This window comes from Apteryx rowi, unplaced genomic scaffold (genome assembly GCF_003343035.1).
Source record: "Apteryx rowi isolate R43461 unplaced genomic scaffold, aptRow1 scaffold_636, whole genome shotgun sequence".
Taxonomy (NCBI): domain Eukaryota; kingdom Metazoa; phylum Chordata; class Aves; order Apterygiformes; family Apterygidae; genus Apteryx; species Apteryx rowi.
The window spans coordinates 334810-350293 of record NW_020450912.1 but is presented as its reverse complement, the minus strand read 5'-3'; the positions used below and the strand labels follow the sequence as shown (position 1 = coordinate 350293).

The window sequence follows — 15484 nt, the reverse complement described above, 5'->3', positions numbered from 1 at the left end:
GAGCAGGACTTGATCTTAACTCATCTTAACTCTGACTTTCTTAACTCATCCCTCCAGTGTAACAGCTACTGCAAACTTACCTGATAATAGTTTCACATAGATGATGTTTCCCTAGCTTGCTTAGAAAAATGTCCTGTGATACAATTCCAGAAACCTCACTCAACCTAAGCTGTATGACACATATTGCTTTTTTCCTTTCTGTATAGCCTCTCAGCATGTTGCAGAAGGAAATAAGAATGGTTTTATGACTTTTGCTTGCTGAATGGAGACTAGCTCTCAGTTGTCTCTTTGATAACTTATTGATGCTCACAAACTTAATTATTTGTTCTTTGTTTTTCTGGGAACTGAAGTCACACTCCCCCATTCCTCCTGTTTAATGTTTATCCTTTTCCAAACTTGAGCAGGAGGATTCTGTTTACGAAGACAAGTGCATTAGAGTGTGGGGGAGCAACAGGATACACATATACTGATTACTGCAATGGTGTCTAAGTGTTCAGAAAGTCCCCTGGCTACCTATTTGCAGATTTAAATATCTGCCCCTAAGCATGATTCAACACTAGGAGCAAACAGACTGACTGTTTACAGGATTTGGTCTCCTAAATGTCTAGGCATGAGAGGCAAGGTCAGGAATATGAAATAGAGCTTGTTTAGGCAGGCACCTAAATTTTCTACTGTGATCCCAAAACAACTTGTATGTTTGTCTCCTAACACTAGGTAAACCTAAACTCCACAAAATCTGGCTATTATTTTTTATTTGGCAATTTTTCAGGGGCCCAAAGTTCTGTATCTCTACATTCCTAGAAGTGCTTCTGACTTTTTTAGAAGTGCAAAAACTAGGTTTTCTCCTGAAAATTCTCTGGGTGAGCTTGGGGCTGTTGGTGTTCTCCAGTCTGGCCAACCCACACTGACAGTTTTGGGCCTTTCACATAATTAATGATGGCACACACTTTACCCTAGCTGAAGGATGTAAGGCAGTGCCTTCCCACTCTACTTAGGACACACAAGTCTAATGATTAGTGTACCTGCCTGGGAAGAAGGAGTACTAGGCCATAAGCTATTACCTTTCATTGAAAAAGCCCTGGATAAAATACACTAATATTGTGGGGAACACATAACAAAACCCAATCACCCACCAGGCTACAGAGCAAGGCTCACTCATGTGCTCTTCTAACTGAGTTCTGAATTCGTTTTCAAAACAACCTCAGTGAGGCTGAAAAGGACCCCCTATTTCAACTAATCTGTAACTTGAGTTTATATAACCCCTCACTTATGCAATGTTTTTTTGAATAGCTGCAGAAAAAGGAATGAATAATATGGGTCTTCCACGTCCTGCCTTAGTGCACTAACCCCTGGGCTATTTTCTAAGAAAGTGAGGGAAAAAGGTGGGTAAATATATAGGAAGCTTCATCTATATTTTAAAGAGAAAGAGTCTTCCTCTGGAAAATACCTCATTATATTTATTTTATAAACACCCAGACAATAGCCAGAAATATCTATCTAGCTTAGGCAGTGAAGCTAGCATTAGCTATCTACCTAGTAGTTGTTTGATTTTAGTAAATCTTCTGTTCTATTATCTCTATTACTCTTCTTATTTATGTTTTAATCTTTGTTTTCTTCTTGTTCAGACCCATAATGCCTGAAATGATCCATTTAAGGAACCTGCCTAACATAAACAAAAGCCTACATGCAAAGTAGAGATTTGCTGTATACTGACTTTGCCAGCAAATCAATATATATTTCAATGTTTTTGTTATTTTGTTACTTGCCATTCTGCATAAGATAGGGAACTGCACTTTAATCAAGCTCTGACTATCTAGCACTCCTCTCTGACATCCGTGACATCTCACCTGGCAGTGCTGAGCCCTTCACCAAGCCCAGCTGTGTGGCCCAGCTGTGTGAGCAACAGACTCAGTTGCCCTCATTCATTCAAAAGCAGAGCCCATCACTGGTATGGTTGATGTCTTTACTCATTACCTCTGCACGTGTGTTGTTGAACACATGACGACCCACTGAAACACCTAATGGAGCAATTTCTTTCCTGTCTGCACTTGATGCCAATTTCTTCAGACAAAGGCTTAGCCTGATAAACCCCAAAGAATTGTCTATGTCCTTTGGCCTTTATTTCTGGTAAGCATTTTTTTTAATTTAAATTTTAATGGTTTCTTCAGTTTTCTTGAAGACTCCTTGGAGAGGACATCTATGGATAACTACAAGTATAATTCTAGGTCTGCAACAAGACAAAAAATAAGATACAACATGTTTGTCTAACTACCCTTCTAGAGGTGAACACAGTACATTCCAGACTGGACTGACTGAAGCTTAAAGAAGAGTTTTTATTATGACTGTTTTCTGAAAAACACATTTCTTGTTTCCTAAGAATCTGCACTATGAGTGCACATATTCAGCCTTTATTTTTATTTTTTTTTGACAGACCAGGTCTTTACTGAAACATCCAAACTCACTGACACCAAACCTTGCTGGGAAAGTATCAGTTTTGTCATAGCTTTCTTTGAAATCCAGGATAAAACTTTCAGTCAGAAGAAGAAAGAAAATGACCCTCCTTCTCCCTATTTACCAGAATATCCAGCTGCTCATCAGGAAAATGATAGGCCACAATTTGCTTCCCTATGCTTCTTGGTGGAGAAAGCCCGGATGAGAAAGTAGATATCTCCTCCTGAAGAGGCTGAATGGCTTCACTGGGAGGGCTGAGTCCCTTCTGTTGCAGCTCTTTCTTTTTGTACGAAGAGGTGAATATTTAGTTCCCCAGACAGAGAACCAGGCTGATTAGAGATTTGACTGATTTAGACTCTCCACACGAAAGGCAAATGCACTAATCAGAGGACTACAGAGTCAGTCTCATAAATCTCAGCTCAATTAGTATTTAGCTCTACATAACTCTTAAAAAAAAAGACCAAATTCAACCACATGGATTGACCTGTATAACTTGGTTGTAGAAACTCTTCTATGGGAGAGCCTTAGGTCTTATCCTGCCTCACTGAACTAGGATTTCAACACCCATCTTTCTCCCTTGAATCCACTTAAGTGCACCAGCTTCAGATACTGAGGTTTTTCTGACCATTCATGAGAAAATAGAGGTCTCTGCTTTTCCTCACTGCAGACAAAATACTTGCTAATTTTGGCTTCTTTTTAAGCCTCCTTTTGCTGCTTTAAACCAGCCGAGCCTTGCTGTGAGCGGGGTATGTTCTCACATCCTTGGGTGTCCGCCTGTTTGCCACGCACCATCTCTCTCAGGGATGTGGGGATGGGGCAACCTGACAGGCTCACCCAGACAGATGAGCCCTCCATGACCTGGAGAACGTACCCCAACGCCATGAGGCCAAGCTTGCAGGCTTGCAACCGGCACAGCATGCACGTCTGGTCTTGAAGAGCTGCTGTAAGTGTGCAGCATACACACACACTGAATCCTGAGCTGCCTAAATATAAAACTTTCCCCAAAGAACACTGTCCCCTCTCTGCTGCCTGCAAGCACCCTGACCTGCCTTAGTTATATCCCAGGAAAAATGTCCATGGCCAGAGGAAAGAAAGAAGAGCCTCAGTGAGCTAACTCAGTACAAATCCTGCATGACTCAAGCCCAGGAGATAGAAGAACCCATAAATGATTATACCAAACCTAAGACACAGTACTCCAGTACAAAGAGCAGAAAACCAGGGTCATCATTCAAACCTCTCCATCCCCCAAAACAGTTGGACATAATTTTGGAATTGTCAGATAAACCTCAGACTGTTCTGTGTTTTGCTGTGAGGCTACAAGCCCTTCGAAAGCTGGGATGGATTTGTAACTCCGGGCATCCTTCGCAGAAATCTGAGAGAACGCTTTGAAGAAAGTACCACAGTGCTTATTATTTTACTAGGCTGCATTACTGAATGCTATTAAATCTGCTATTAGATATGGGAGAATATTTCCCTAAACTAAACTTTTTGTAAAATGTCATTTGTAATTAATCTTCCTTCTTTGAATTACCTCCAGCTCAGGTGCCCATGCTGCGCACTGCGCAGGGAGCCTGGCAGCACAACATCTATGTATCCACAAGGCCATGAGACACATTTCTAGTAAGGTTTTCTCAGGCCTAGACGCTTTCTCTCTGACTTGTCACCACGCTAACCATGTGGCCTTGACCTTCAGCGCACAGCGAGGGCCCTGCCTGTCTCATGTGCTATTCGCACATGCCGCAAAAATAGGGCTGACTCTGTCTGGCAAGTGGACCATGAACTGAGGCAAATACAAGGCACGGACAAAACAATTTATGTCAAAAGTTAGGGCAGCTGGTAATTCAGTAATGCCTGACTGGGGCAAGTGAGCTGGTGAGTGCCTTTGCTGCTATTCTAGGAAGAAACAGATTGCTTTGAATTGTATTTCTTTGAGATACTCCAAGCTTTGGCTAGTCAGACTGCAACCTGGGAATCAGTTCTTTGCAGCTTGCATGCATCTGCTGTTCCTATGCAATGTACCAGCATCGCGCCCAGGAGCTGGAGACAAGGCACAGGGATGGAAGATGATGGCTGGGGACCGAGCAGTGATGTCTGTGCACCTCAGGGATTTCTTTGCAACCAAATAAAGGTCACTCCTGTCAATTTTTTCTCTACCTATGTTCCTGTGTTTTCCTGCATATTGGCTGCATGCTGTAGAAGGTGCTGGCTCCAAAATGGCCAAGTCTGTCTATACTGGTTGGTTGGGTAGGGGATCGGGGAGGTCCTGTTGACTTTGTGCCAGCCAAGGCTTAGGCAGTAGGGTAGCACAGAGGTTGGAAAGCACTGGTATCAGGCAAAGCAGGGCTGGTTCACAGGTCATTCTCATTCTGGGTGACATGCAAACCCTGTCTCCATCACAAACCCAGAGAAAATTCAATAAGTCAGTGAAATCACTAAACTGACTACAAACGTGGATGGTGTAGAACTGCCAGTACCTGAATAAAGACCCCTACAGAAGGATAGATGATACACTGCTTCTATTTAGCACAATAAGTGCTTGCTGCCTTTCGTAGACTACACCATCAGTCAGCACAAAAACTGGCCTGATCATGGAGGTCATTCCTAAGGTAAAGCAACTGCAATTGAAGCAGGACTTTCTAACTGCCATTTAAAGCACTGCTGAGCTTGGACCATTTTGTCATTCATTTTCTTTTTTTGCTAGCGCGGCTGCAACAAGAGGTACAGGCATGAAAGGTGAAAAGCACTGGAAGTGGGTATGCACCTACAGTTCAGGTAGCAATTCAGTCTCCAGGTTTATTTTGATGTTTATCAATTTTTTTAATTTCATGCTTGCTGCAAAGTCCCAAGCATGTTTTCTTCAGTGTTGCTGCTCTAGGGTAACCTTAATACCATTTAAACAGGCTGATGCTGTGGGTGTCTGATGGGGTCACGCAAATAACTACACCCCATCATTCACTCCAGCTCTTCTAGTGTCCTAATACGAACAGAATGGAGTAATTTGGTGCTTGGGTTTAAAGATAGTGGGAGGTGGAAAATCCACTGCTCCCTGTGAACTTTTCTAACAAACTGTAAAATCAGCCTTTAAGATGTCTTTCACTTCTCAGTTTGCACATTTCCAAACCTGATGGTGGCGAGTTAGTGGGAAATATTATCTTGTGAAAATATTAAAAATTTCCAGTGGAAGCAGGATGGGAGAAAGAATTATGTTATGTTAATGTTATTAATATATTTTAACAAAGGGACATGTGTATACTCTCCTCCAAGTGATTATTTAATTTAAGATTCCTAGCTACAGGGAGAGGTTATGTAAAATGAACTTGCATGCTCCTAGAGTTAAGTGTTTGTTAGCTAAAGCAATTTTTTTCTGCTGAATATTGTGGAAAAAAAAAGTCATAGCTCTCCCTCAGTGTGTCCAGCTGGTACAGCTAGTTTCTAAACATGTATCCAAATTACAAATATATTAAAAAAAATTCCCCAAAGTCCCCAAGATTCCCAGGATGTTATGAATTCAGAACCTTTACCAGCCATCAAAAGCACAAGGCAAATCTTCAACAACAGCACAATTATTTTCCTGTTATCTGGAAATTGCCTTAATTATCCAGCAGTATCTGACCAAAATATTTTCAGTTTTATGTTAAATGGTGTTTAGTTGCAGGCAGTTGCAGATCACAAATTGACTTCTCTCAAGTTTTATCTCAACAGCCTCTACACTGATATTCCTATCCCTACAGTACATGGCTCTTCAAAGCCCAAACCAGAACTGGCAAATGCTAAGGTTGATAGTAAGGTGTTTCCTGAATGTCAAAAATTGATTTCTATGATGATTACAAGCTCCACAGATGTTTTCAGGATAAAACTCCACAAAATCCTATAGGAATATAACTACATTTTATCACTGGGTTGGGAACATTACAGTACCTGAAATCATTCATTATGCAGCAACAGGGAATCAGTGATTTTAGTATGGACTAACAGAACAGTAATTAATATAAAATCCAATTTTATAGACCAGAGTCACTTTCATATGATACAGTGTCTTATTTGATTTTCAGGTTTAATCATTAAAGAAAGCACATATGCCTTTCTTATTCATTACACGCACTCCTCCCTTTAAGTTATCTTGTTTCAGAAGGAAGATGTAGCAATTTGCTCATTTTTTTTTCATAACTATCTTATTATGTAAGGTTGATGCTAGCAAGAACTTTTATTGACAACTTTTGATTCTAACTCTTTGTGTATCCTCCCCTCCTTGAATGTCACCTCACCTATGAGAAAAATGGTAATTAAAACAACAGTGGAAAACAACAACATTGGGTGTTCAAACTGTTCAGTAGTTTATTACCAGTAATTGGTGTTTCACTGCAGGATAGTATCATAAATTTTAATTGTGATTTTTCAACCACAGCATATGATGCAGCTCTTTATAGATATATTAATGACTGCCTGCTGTTCCCTTACTGATTGCTGCATATTGACATTAACAACCTTAATAACAACTGAGACCACCAGTATCCACTGTACTTTAGAAAATAAATATTTTAAAATTGAATATCTTTTTTCATTCAGTGAAAGGCCTGCTTTTTTTTGTGAAGCTACACAAGCCAGTTTTTATAAAAACATCTCCAAAACCACAGAAAGAAAAACAAACAATTAGGGCTTTATTTATGCCAACTGATGCAAATGAGCTAAAATAAAATCTAGATTTGTAAGGTTTTACTTTACATTGTTTTATATAAAAAACCCTTAAAATATTTATAATTGGGCCTAGATTTCAAGGTTAAGATCTTCATAAAATAAAATGTTACACTTTAAAAGAATGTACAGTGAAAAAAGCAGAGTATTTATAATGAATATTCACAGTGTACAACAATAGTTTTGTGCTGAGGTAACCAGCCGGAACAAATGGGAGTTATAGCAGTATAAAATTCTAGCTAAGCTGTGATTAATCAGGTATATGTCCCTATGGCATGTAACTATATTATTCACATAAACAGAGGCATGGGTATTCAGAACCATGGCTCAAAAAAAGAGGTAAGATCACTGCAGGAAGAAAAGTTGGAATTTACCCCCAAAACTCATGATAGCTGTCACTGATGAACAGAATAAAAGACTAGCTTCCATGACTACTGCAATGTTTACCTGCTAATAGCACCATAATGCCAAGCTCAGCCATGACCAGTTTGATGTACAGAAGAGATAAAAATGGGAAAGGCAGCTATATTAAAAAATTCATCTATATCACAATTCATCAACACACACAGTTTTCCTGAGCATTAATTATTGTTAGCAGTATTATTCACTTACCTACATCAGGATCAGTGGCTTGGACTCTTGTCAATAAAGCTTTAGTGGCTGTATTCTCATAGACACAGGCAGTGTAGTGATCAGATGAAAACACTGGTGGATTATCATTAACATCTTCTAAAATAAGATGGATTTCCGATTGGCAAAACCTGCCACCACCATCTGTAGCTCGGGCAACCAAGTTGTACACAGGGATTTTCTCTCGGTCTAGAGGGACCAAGGATTTCAGCTCACCTAAAATCAATTAGTAGCCATCATTACTACTGTAACGACAATACTAATTCTAGATAGTGTGAGTATCACAAGAACATGTATTTCCCAGTTACAGAAAAGCAAAAAAATCAGCCCTGCTTATTCCAATGAATGAATTAAAAGCTCAAGGAAGTGTCACTTTTCACTCCTCTCCATCCAACAAAATGAGCAACCAATACAAATGCAGGGAGGGCAAGACACTCTGGATGGCCTTCCACATCCTACAATTTCACCCATGACGGAGAGCGTAATACACAATATTCTTAAAGTCTGTCTTTTTGTTACTCTTAAGATTTATAGATATCTAGATGGAAGTCTGTTTTGCTACAGAAACCACCTTGAATCTGCTGATGACAGTAGCCAAAAATGAAGTGCAAAGTTTTCTAATGCTACTGTTCAAAAAAAATTTCTCTGATATCTATTTTAGATCAGACTTCTTATTCTCATGCAAAGGCTGATATCACCATGAACATTAACAACAACCAAAAGAGAGCTTACTCAGACCGTGAGAACTTTATCCATGATCTGTCTTCCACAGCACAAACAACTGCCAAACATTATTACATCAGTAAACATCCACTACCAATCAGAAGATAAGCTTAATTTTGTAGGTCTTAATTCACAGTTCAATATAAAATTTGTTCTTGAAGAGGGCAACAGTTCCCCCTCCACACACTGTTTACATCTCCAAACGCCTCCTCTTCTGTCAGTCATGACAGCAACAGCAGGCACACTGCCTCCCGCTAGTCAGGGAGAGGAGGCATTGCACATGGAAGGACTTAGTCTATCCTTACAGAAATCAAATTCCTAAGAAGAACAGAGAGGTGGGATTTTTATTCATGGAAAACTGAGTTTTGTGTGTGTGTTTTAACAAACACAGAATCTGCATCTTAGCAGAGATGAGTATCTTTTTCCAAACCAACTGACAAATAAACAACACTTTGTAACACTTCACTGTGCCCACAAATTCATTACTGATATTCTTTCTCCCCCAAAATCCAGGTATAAAAGGAATGTCCTTGTTATAGGCTCTAATTGTCTACACATCCAGACCAAGGCGGAGGAAGTGAAGTCCAAAGCTGAAGGAGGAGCTGTGCTGGCAGCTTCTCCGCTTTTGTATCAAAAGACTCCAGGACAAGTGCCCCATATATCTGCAGCCTTGCTTGAGGTCTGGTTGGGGAACAAAAGGGTCAAAATCCACCTTCCTGAATACAACATTCAGTCTCGTAACAAACATGTCCCTCCTTCTCCCTCCTACAACCACTACTTCAGAAGCCGCCATCCACGCCTGCAGTAACTGGAACAAGTGGCAACTTTCCAAACGTAATGTAACACTAGTTAATGAAAGTGCACCCACTGATGTCCAAGTATTAAAGGGTCATTTGGAAACATTTTGCCTTCATCTTACCATTTTCTGGATCTAAGAAAAATTTGTTGTTCCCAGCACCATAGAGAGAGTAGCGAATTTCACCATTGGAACCAATGTCAGCGTCTTTAGCGCTGATTTTAAGAATGACTTTGTTTGATGGAATGTCTTCAGGAAACAGTGCTGTGTATGCAACCTAGAAACAAAAACAGAAATATAGGCTATGCAGTAACAGCATTTTATAGTCTTTGTGCAAGCTTTTTTTAAACCCTCTGTAGTGCATTTTTCTATAAAAGAAACAATTTTCCTTTATGTAATCCATTCCTAGAAATTCAAATCACTGTTAAGCTTTGAGGTGTCATAAAAACAATGACTGTTTATGACTGTTAATTGGGCTAGTTTTAGGTGTAAAATGCAGTCACATTTTCTATCTTCCGTTGTTTCATCACACCCTTGAAATTGAAACCTTGATGGGTGTACTAATGAAGACAACTGTTTTTATCACATCATCCAACAGTGTTTGGGGGAGATCCAGAATGTGATTCCCCAGAGTGGTGCTTTCAGTGACAGTGGTCCATCAGTGATAATGTTGGCCTATGAGCAGTAACCTTGAAGGAATCTGGTTTCTAATGGATTAGGTTTTTTTCTCTCACATGGACCTTTCTATCACAGTAATATCGGCTCCCCATTTCGCTCTTTCATAAAACAAGAAAAAGCTAATGGTGTGGTCAGGCCAAACTACAGGCACGCCTGACAAAATGTGAATGAGCAACTTTCTTCTGCCTTTTCCAATGGGTCTTTGGCTGCTAGCCATCTACCAGTTTCATGAAGGCTGGACTTAAATTAGGTTGAAGACATTTCCCTTCCCAACCCTTCAGATCTGTTGAAAGTGGCCAGTTGGTTTACAATTGGTTGTGAAGGGAAAGCACATTTTTCTGCAGGAAAAGGGTGACTGCCCTATGCCAGTGCCACCTCACACTTCTTTTCTTGAGAAAAACAGGCTAGCAATGCCACTGTGCAGAATCTGGAGAAGACTCCTCCACTACCTTTGCTAACCCATTATCCTTTCACCTTTGCTTCACAGGACAGTTTCACCCTGCTCCTCCCTCCAGATCCTTCAGCTAAGACCTTAAGAATGAAAGCAGATGTCAGCTGTAAAGAGCAGTGGCGTACATAGCGAAACCATCGCTTTCAACAAAACGGTAGATTACAGTGAATGTTGCTAACTCACCTGTTCACAAACTGGATTATTATCATTAACGTCAGTGACTGTCACTTCTACAGCAGCCTGGGTTACAAAGAGGCCATCGGTAGCGGTGATGTTCAGATAATAAACGTCTTGTTCTTCCCGATCGAGTGGCCTTTTTACATAAACCTTCCATTCATTCTGAACTAGTCCCAGAGCGAACTTTCCTTTGGGATTCCCTCCTGTAATGAGACAAACAACAAGCAATAGGCTGGGGAGTCCTTGCAGCGCTCCCAGCTAGCGTAACCACAAACACAGAGTCATCTTAGAGGACCTGGAATAAGCAGCCATCATTCGTTTTACAGTGATAGGCGCTTTCAAACTTGCTGACTCAGGAAATCTGTAATGAGATTATGCTCCCTGCGCTTATTGCCCCCTGAATGCCTTGTATGAAAGTGAAACGATAACTTTCAGAAGAAGCAAAATCCATTTAGCAGAGCTGAAGATGATCTCTTGTTTAGTTCCCCTTAAGGGCAATCAAATTCAAACTGTGAACAATCAATAGTCTTCTCAGGATGGTACAATTGTCTTTCCACTTAGTCTCAAGAGAGGATGTAATACAATGTAGCTCTTGTTACCAAGACAATTTCATTAGCTGTTGATTATGCAATCAAGGAGTGGAAGTAGGTTCTATTAAGGAATCCTCTAATGAAAGCTTTATCATATAGCTGCGCCGTTCTTCTGCTCATTATAATTCTAGTTTTAAAAAAAGTTTACATGACACAGGAAGACACATTAGTATTAAATAGTCCTAACAAGAGGTCATTGGAGGAGCAGTTTGAAGATAAGCACTACAATTAGATCAAACATATCAGAGAGTGAAAGCTGGTGAAAGCCAGCAAGGAGTGCAGGAGATGAAGCAAAGCAGCTTTTTATCATGCTGAAACACTGACACTGAACCTGGCAATGTTTCTTTTCACCATTGTTAAATTGTACAGTGACAAAAGCATATTGGGAGAGGGAAAGATCATCCTCAGGAAGGAAGTAATGACACTTCACACATGGAAGGGTACGAGAAATTAAGGCAGGCAAAGTTCTTTGTTATTAATTTTTCTAATAGTTATTTTCACTTCCACTTGAAGTGCTACAGTCCCCTGTCTGTTCCTTGAAGAAACAACCTTCAACTACCTTTCTCTGGGCCCATCCTCAAACCTCTGTCAGTCCAGACAATAAAATCTTCTCAACCAGTTCTCCAGTCTTCTATGTCCAGCATCTAACATAAGTTTGGTCTGTAAAAATATATGTGCACATTTAATAATTTAGGATAGAGCACTACCTAGACCAAACTCATGTGCTCTAGGAACTGAATGAGGATATAGAAAAAATCACACTGCTCCACTGGGCGAACTTAAATTCCAGCTAACCAGCTACTAATGCTCTTCCCATCATATTAAGCTTTCTACTGTGCTCTCTTGCGCAGAAGTACAATTTGAGAGCTATTTTACATGTATCTGATGTAAAAAAGCAGTATAAAAATATTAAGGGAATGCTTATTCTTTCTTGTAGCAGTATCAAGAACGCCAAACATGCTTAGTTTGGTTTTGCTCACAACTTATTCAGGGTCCTGACATGTGTCACGGGATCTGTCCAAGCTTAATGGAAAGAGCAGGCTTTTAAACCTTCCTTTCTACTACTTATGCTCAAAGTTTGAGTAAATAAGTATTAAAAAAAAAAAATCCAAGAGAGAGAAAGGTACGTTAAGAGCTGAATTTATCTGAGTCTCTCCTGCTGTCAAGTGATTAGGTGTCACGGCTGTTGCTTCTGGTGTCACAATCCTGTCAGTTCCCCAGGGAGCCTCTTAGCACAAACAAGGCAGAGAAGATCTGAACTTAAAATTGTGCTTAAAACCAAGCAAAAAAAAGTCTAATGCACGTTTCAAGCCTTCTTCGTACATCAAAAAGCAGAAAAGAGGTCACAGGCTGTAATCTATGCCTTTATTTTATCTACCAATGACAAGATAGACCAGTTTCTCTTTAATATTATGAAAACTAAGTCATTTCAGACAGGTTGAGTAAATCTTTCTTGTTAAGCATCATCATTTGTGATAACTGTAATTGTGTTGAAAAACAACATTGTAATGAATAAAATTTCCAGAAAATTAGTTAGTTATACATTATACTTACAAAAGGCCCTGTAGTCATACAGAGTATAAAACTGTTATATCAAACATAGATATTTTATGTTGATAGAAAATCTCTTTTTCTGACTAGAAAACCAAGCAGACCTCAAATTTCCCACTGATCTCTGTGACAGTCTGGAAAAACCATTACAGGGCTCAACTGAACTTTGTTTAATCTGTCGTGATAAAAACTGACTTCCCCTGAAGTGGGTTACATCGTATTTCAATATGCACTATAGGCCAGATCTGAATACAGTCCAAGGCAATGCGAATCTGTCCATTGACTTGAGTCTTACCGTGACTATCAAAGAAGGTAGACTCCTGCTGATTACCTTTAAACTCGCTCTATTCAGGTTCAACATCAGCATAAAAAAAGCTTAACTCTCCTTTACAAAAGGCTGTAATCGTGTCATAGTGAGTTTAATGTGGTAAAATAAAAATGGTCTTAAATATTCTTATTTAGCTTCACGATATCAATCAGTGCTTTCCTGCATATTAGTTCTTTTGTAAAAGGAAATGACTAACTGTCCTCAGTTACTATGAAGTAATACATTCAAGGTATGGGTATCCCATTGCTAAGTAAAGAGGGAAGGTAAAACCTAATTAAAACCAGCTGGCAGCTTTTAGGGCTGACAGTAACTCTAGCTTGGAGTATTTTTAAAATCACTGTTGCTTTGTTGTTGATGGAATAGCTTTTAAATCATATACAGGAATTTTGGGAGTATGTATAGAACGGGTCCATGAAATTCCCCTCCCACCCCGACCCCCCACTCCTCCTGGCCTTTTTTTAACCTTTATTCCATTAGAAAAGGATCAATTTGAACGGCCAAGAAATCCGGGTAACAAGCAGAAAACATGTGAAACAGAGTTTATTCACATGTCCTTTTCATTAGCACTAGCCTTCATTTCTTTGCTTCTTAGGACTGGCTATACACTTCATTGATGGAAGACAAAGGTGGAAGGTATACAGTAGAGTGTAACAGAAATAATGAGATGTAAACAGTCAAATACTGTCAAGGAAACATTCTTAAAAAGAAAAGGCAAAAAAATCGATGCTGTGGCCCAGGGAGCCGTTTTCTAGTACTTGTACATATGTCCTAACGCAGATCTCATTCTGCAGTGATTAATTAACTTTTTCACTAACATATTTAAGCAGATTCAGTATCCTAGGGGTTTTCTAATTAATTAGTTTTTTGCTCTGAATAATGTAGATTTTCTAAACGGAAGCCTGCTGACTACATGTATTAATGGATTCTTTAAAATCTTTTGGCAGTTTTCTTATGTTCTACTTTGAATGTCACAACACTGAAGTGCTAGCTACAAAAAACACCCCAGTAACTTTTTAGAAAGACTTTGAGGCTGAAAGAATCAGCATTATCTTTTATCTTTTGTTACTTGAAGTTTAAATAATGCTCTCCCTCCCTCCCTAGTCAGCAAATAGTACAAAGCCAAATCAAGCTCAAGTTTAAGAAAAGAAAAAAAAAAAACAGTTAGATACAAATGAAATACAGACACACAGTGATCCAAAATAAACAAATCCTGACACACATCATTACTAAAGCACACACAGAGGGAATTATAATGGCTAAAAAGGGAGCTGAAAACTAGAAGCGGAGAGTATCAGTTTTCACTGCAACGTCCCTATCTGGAAGCAGGGGAACTAAATATTTACTAATTTAATTTATTTATTTAATTTCTCTCTCTCGTTTATGGATTTCTTTAGCTGCTTCGGTTCCTAATTAGAACTCCAGGCATTTACATCACATAAAATCAATCAGTTTATCCCTCACCGCAGGTTAAAATGTTGCATGTTTACTGAACTGCCCAAACAATAAAAGCAATCCTTCCAGCTTTACTATTGCGAGACTGAACACACTGTTCTTCAACCTGCAGTACAAGCCCTCCCCAAACACTTAAACATCCATTTCTGCAGAGCTCCAGGATCTCAAAAGGGCACATCCTTAGGTACCAGACGTTGCCACCAGGCAATTAGTGCTGCTCCTGCCAGGGACGTTGCCTTAATGCGCTTAGGGCATATAGAAACAGCAATAAAAACCTGTCACATTGTTTATGCTAGGCAATGAACCCAGCAGAAAAAATAGTGTGAAATACCAGTTCTTTCTTCAAAAATATAGTGTCCACTTTCCTTGTATTTGACTGAACCAAGCTTAAACATTATATGGTCTGTTCTTACATTTATGTGCCTGATGGAGCCTAACTAACATCAGATGGGTGCATTAGGGAACTTTAAGCACTTTACTGTACCTAAGTCCTAGCAACTGACATTTTTTCTGGCTACTTTTCCTGGTTTACCACTGTTAAACCTCTGTAATATGTGGCTGGGTCTAAGTTGGCTCATCCTAGCCAAACATCAGCAGAACCTGGGTTTTAGCCACACTGCCTCAAATTATATAAGCAATGGTCTCAAATGAGGCCTCCAAAAAAATAAAGAAAACTACTGAGTTCCTAAGTGTATTTATGTACCTCCTTCTGATTTTCTAGTAAAATTTAAATACAGTGCTTTCCCTTTGTGAAAATCTCTAATTGCTATCAAGTTCCAACCAACAAATGGCAAGTGCAATAGTTTTTTCCACCATCAAAGGAAGAAGCATCTGGATTTGAAAATGGCAGCTACTTACCAGTAATCGTGTAAACGAGCCCTAAACTGAAACAATTCAAAGTAGATCATATATTTATCCACCAGAAGGTATTTACCCCTTTTCAAAGTTGACTGGAATGCTTGTTA

General features: G+C 39.4%; 1 protein-coding gene across 1 annotated transcript in view; it reads right to left on the bottom strand.

Moving 5' to 3' along the window:
- Positions 1–15484, bottom strand: part of FAT3 (FAT atypical cadherin 3) — a 354360-nt gene that overhangs the window by 58037 nt on the left and 280839 nt on the right. Inside the window, exons 11-13 of the mRNA XM_026084321.1 lie at positions 10605–10801; positions 9416–9569; positions 7756–7989 (exon numbers count right to left, since the gene is read on the bottom strand). Coding sequence (XP_025940106.1) covers positions 7756–7989; positions 9416–9569; positions 10605–10801 — 585 coding nt within the window. The remainder of the gene's footprint in view (positions 1–7755; positions 7990–9415; positions 9570–10604; positions 10802–15484) is intronic.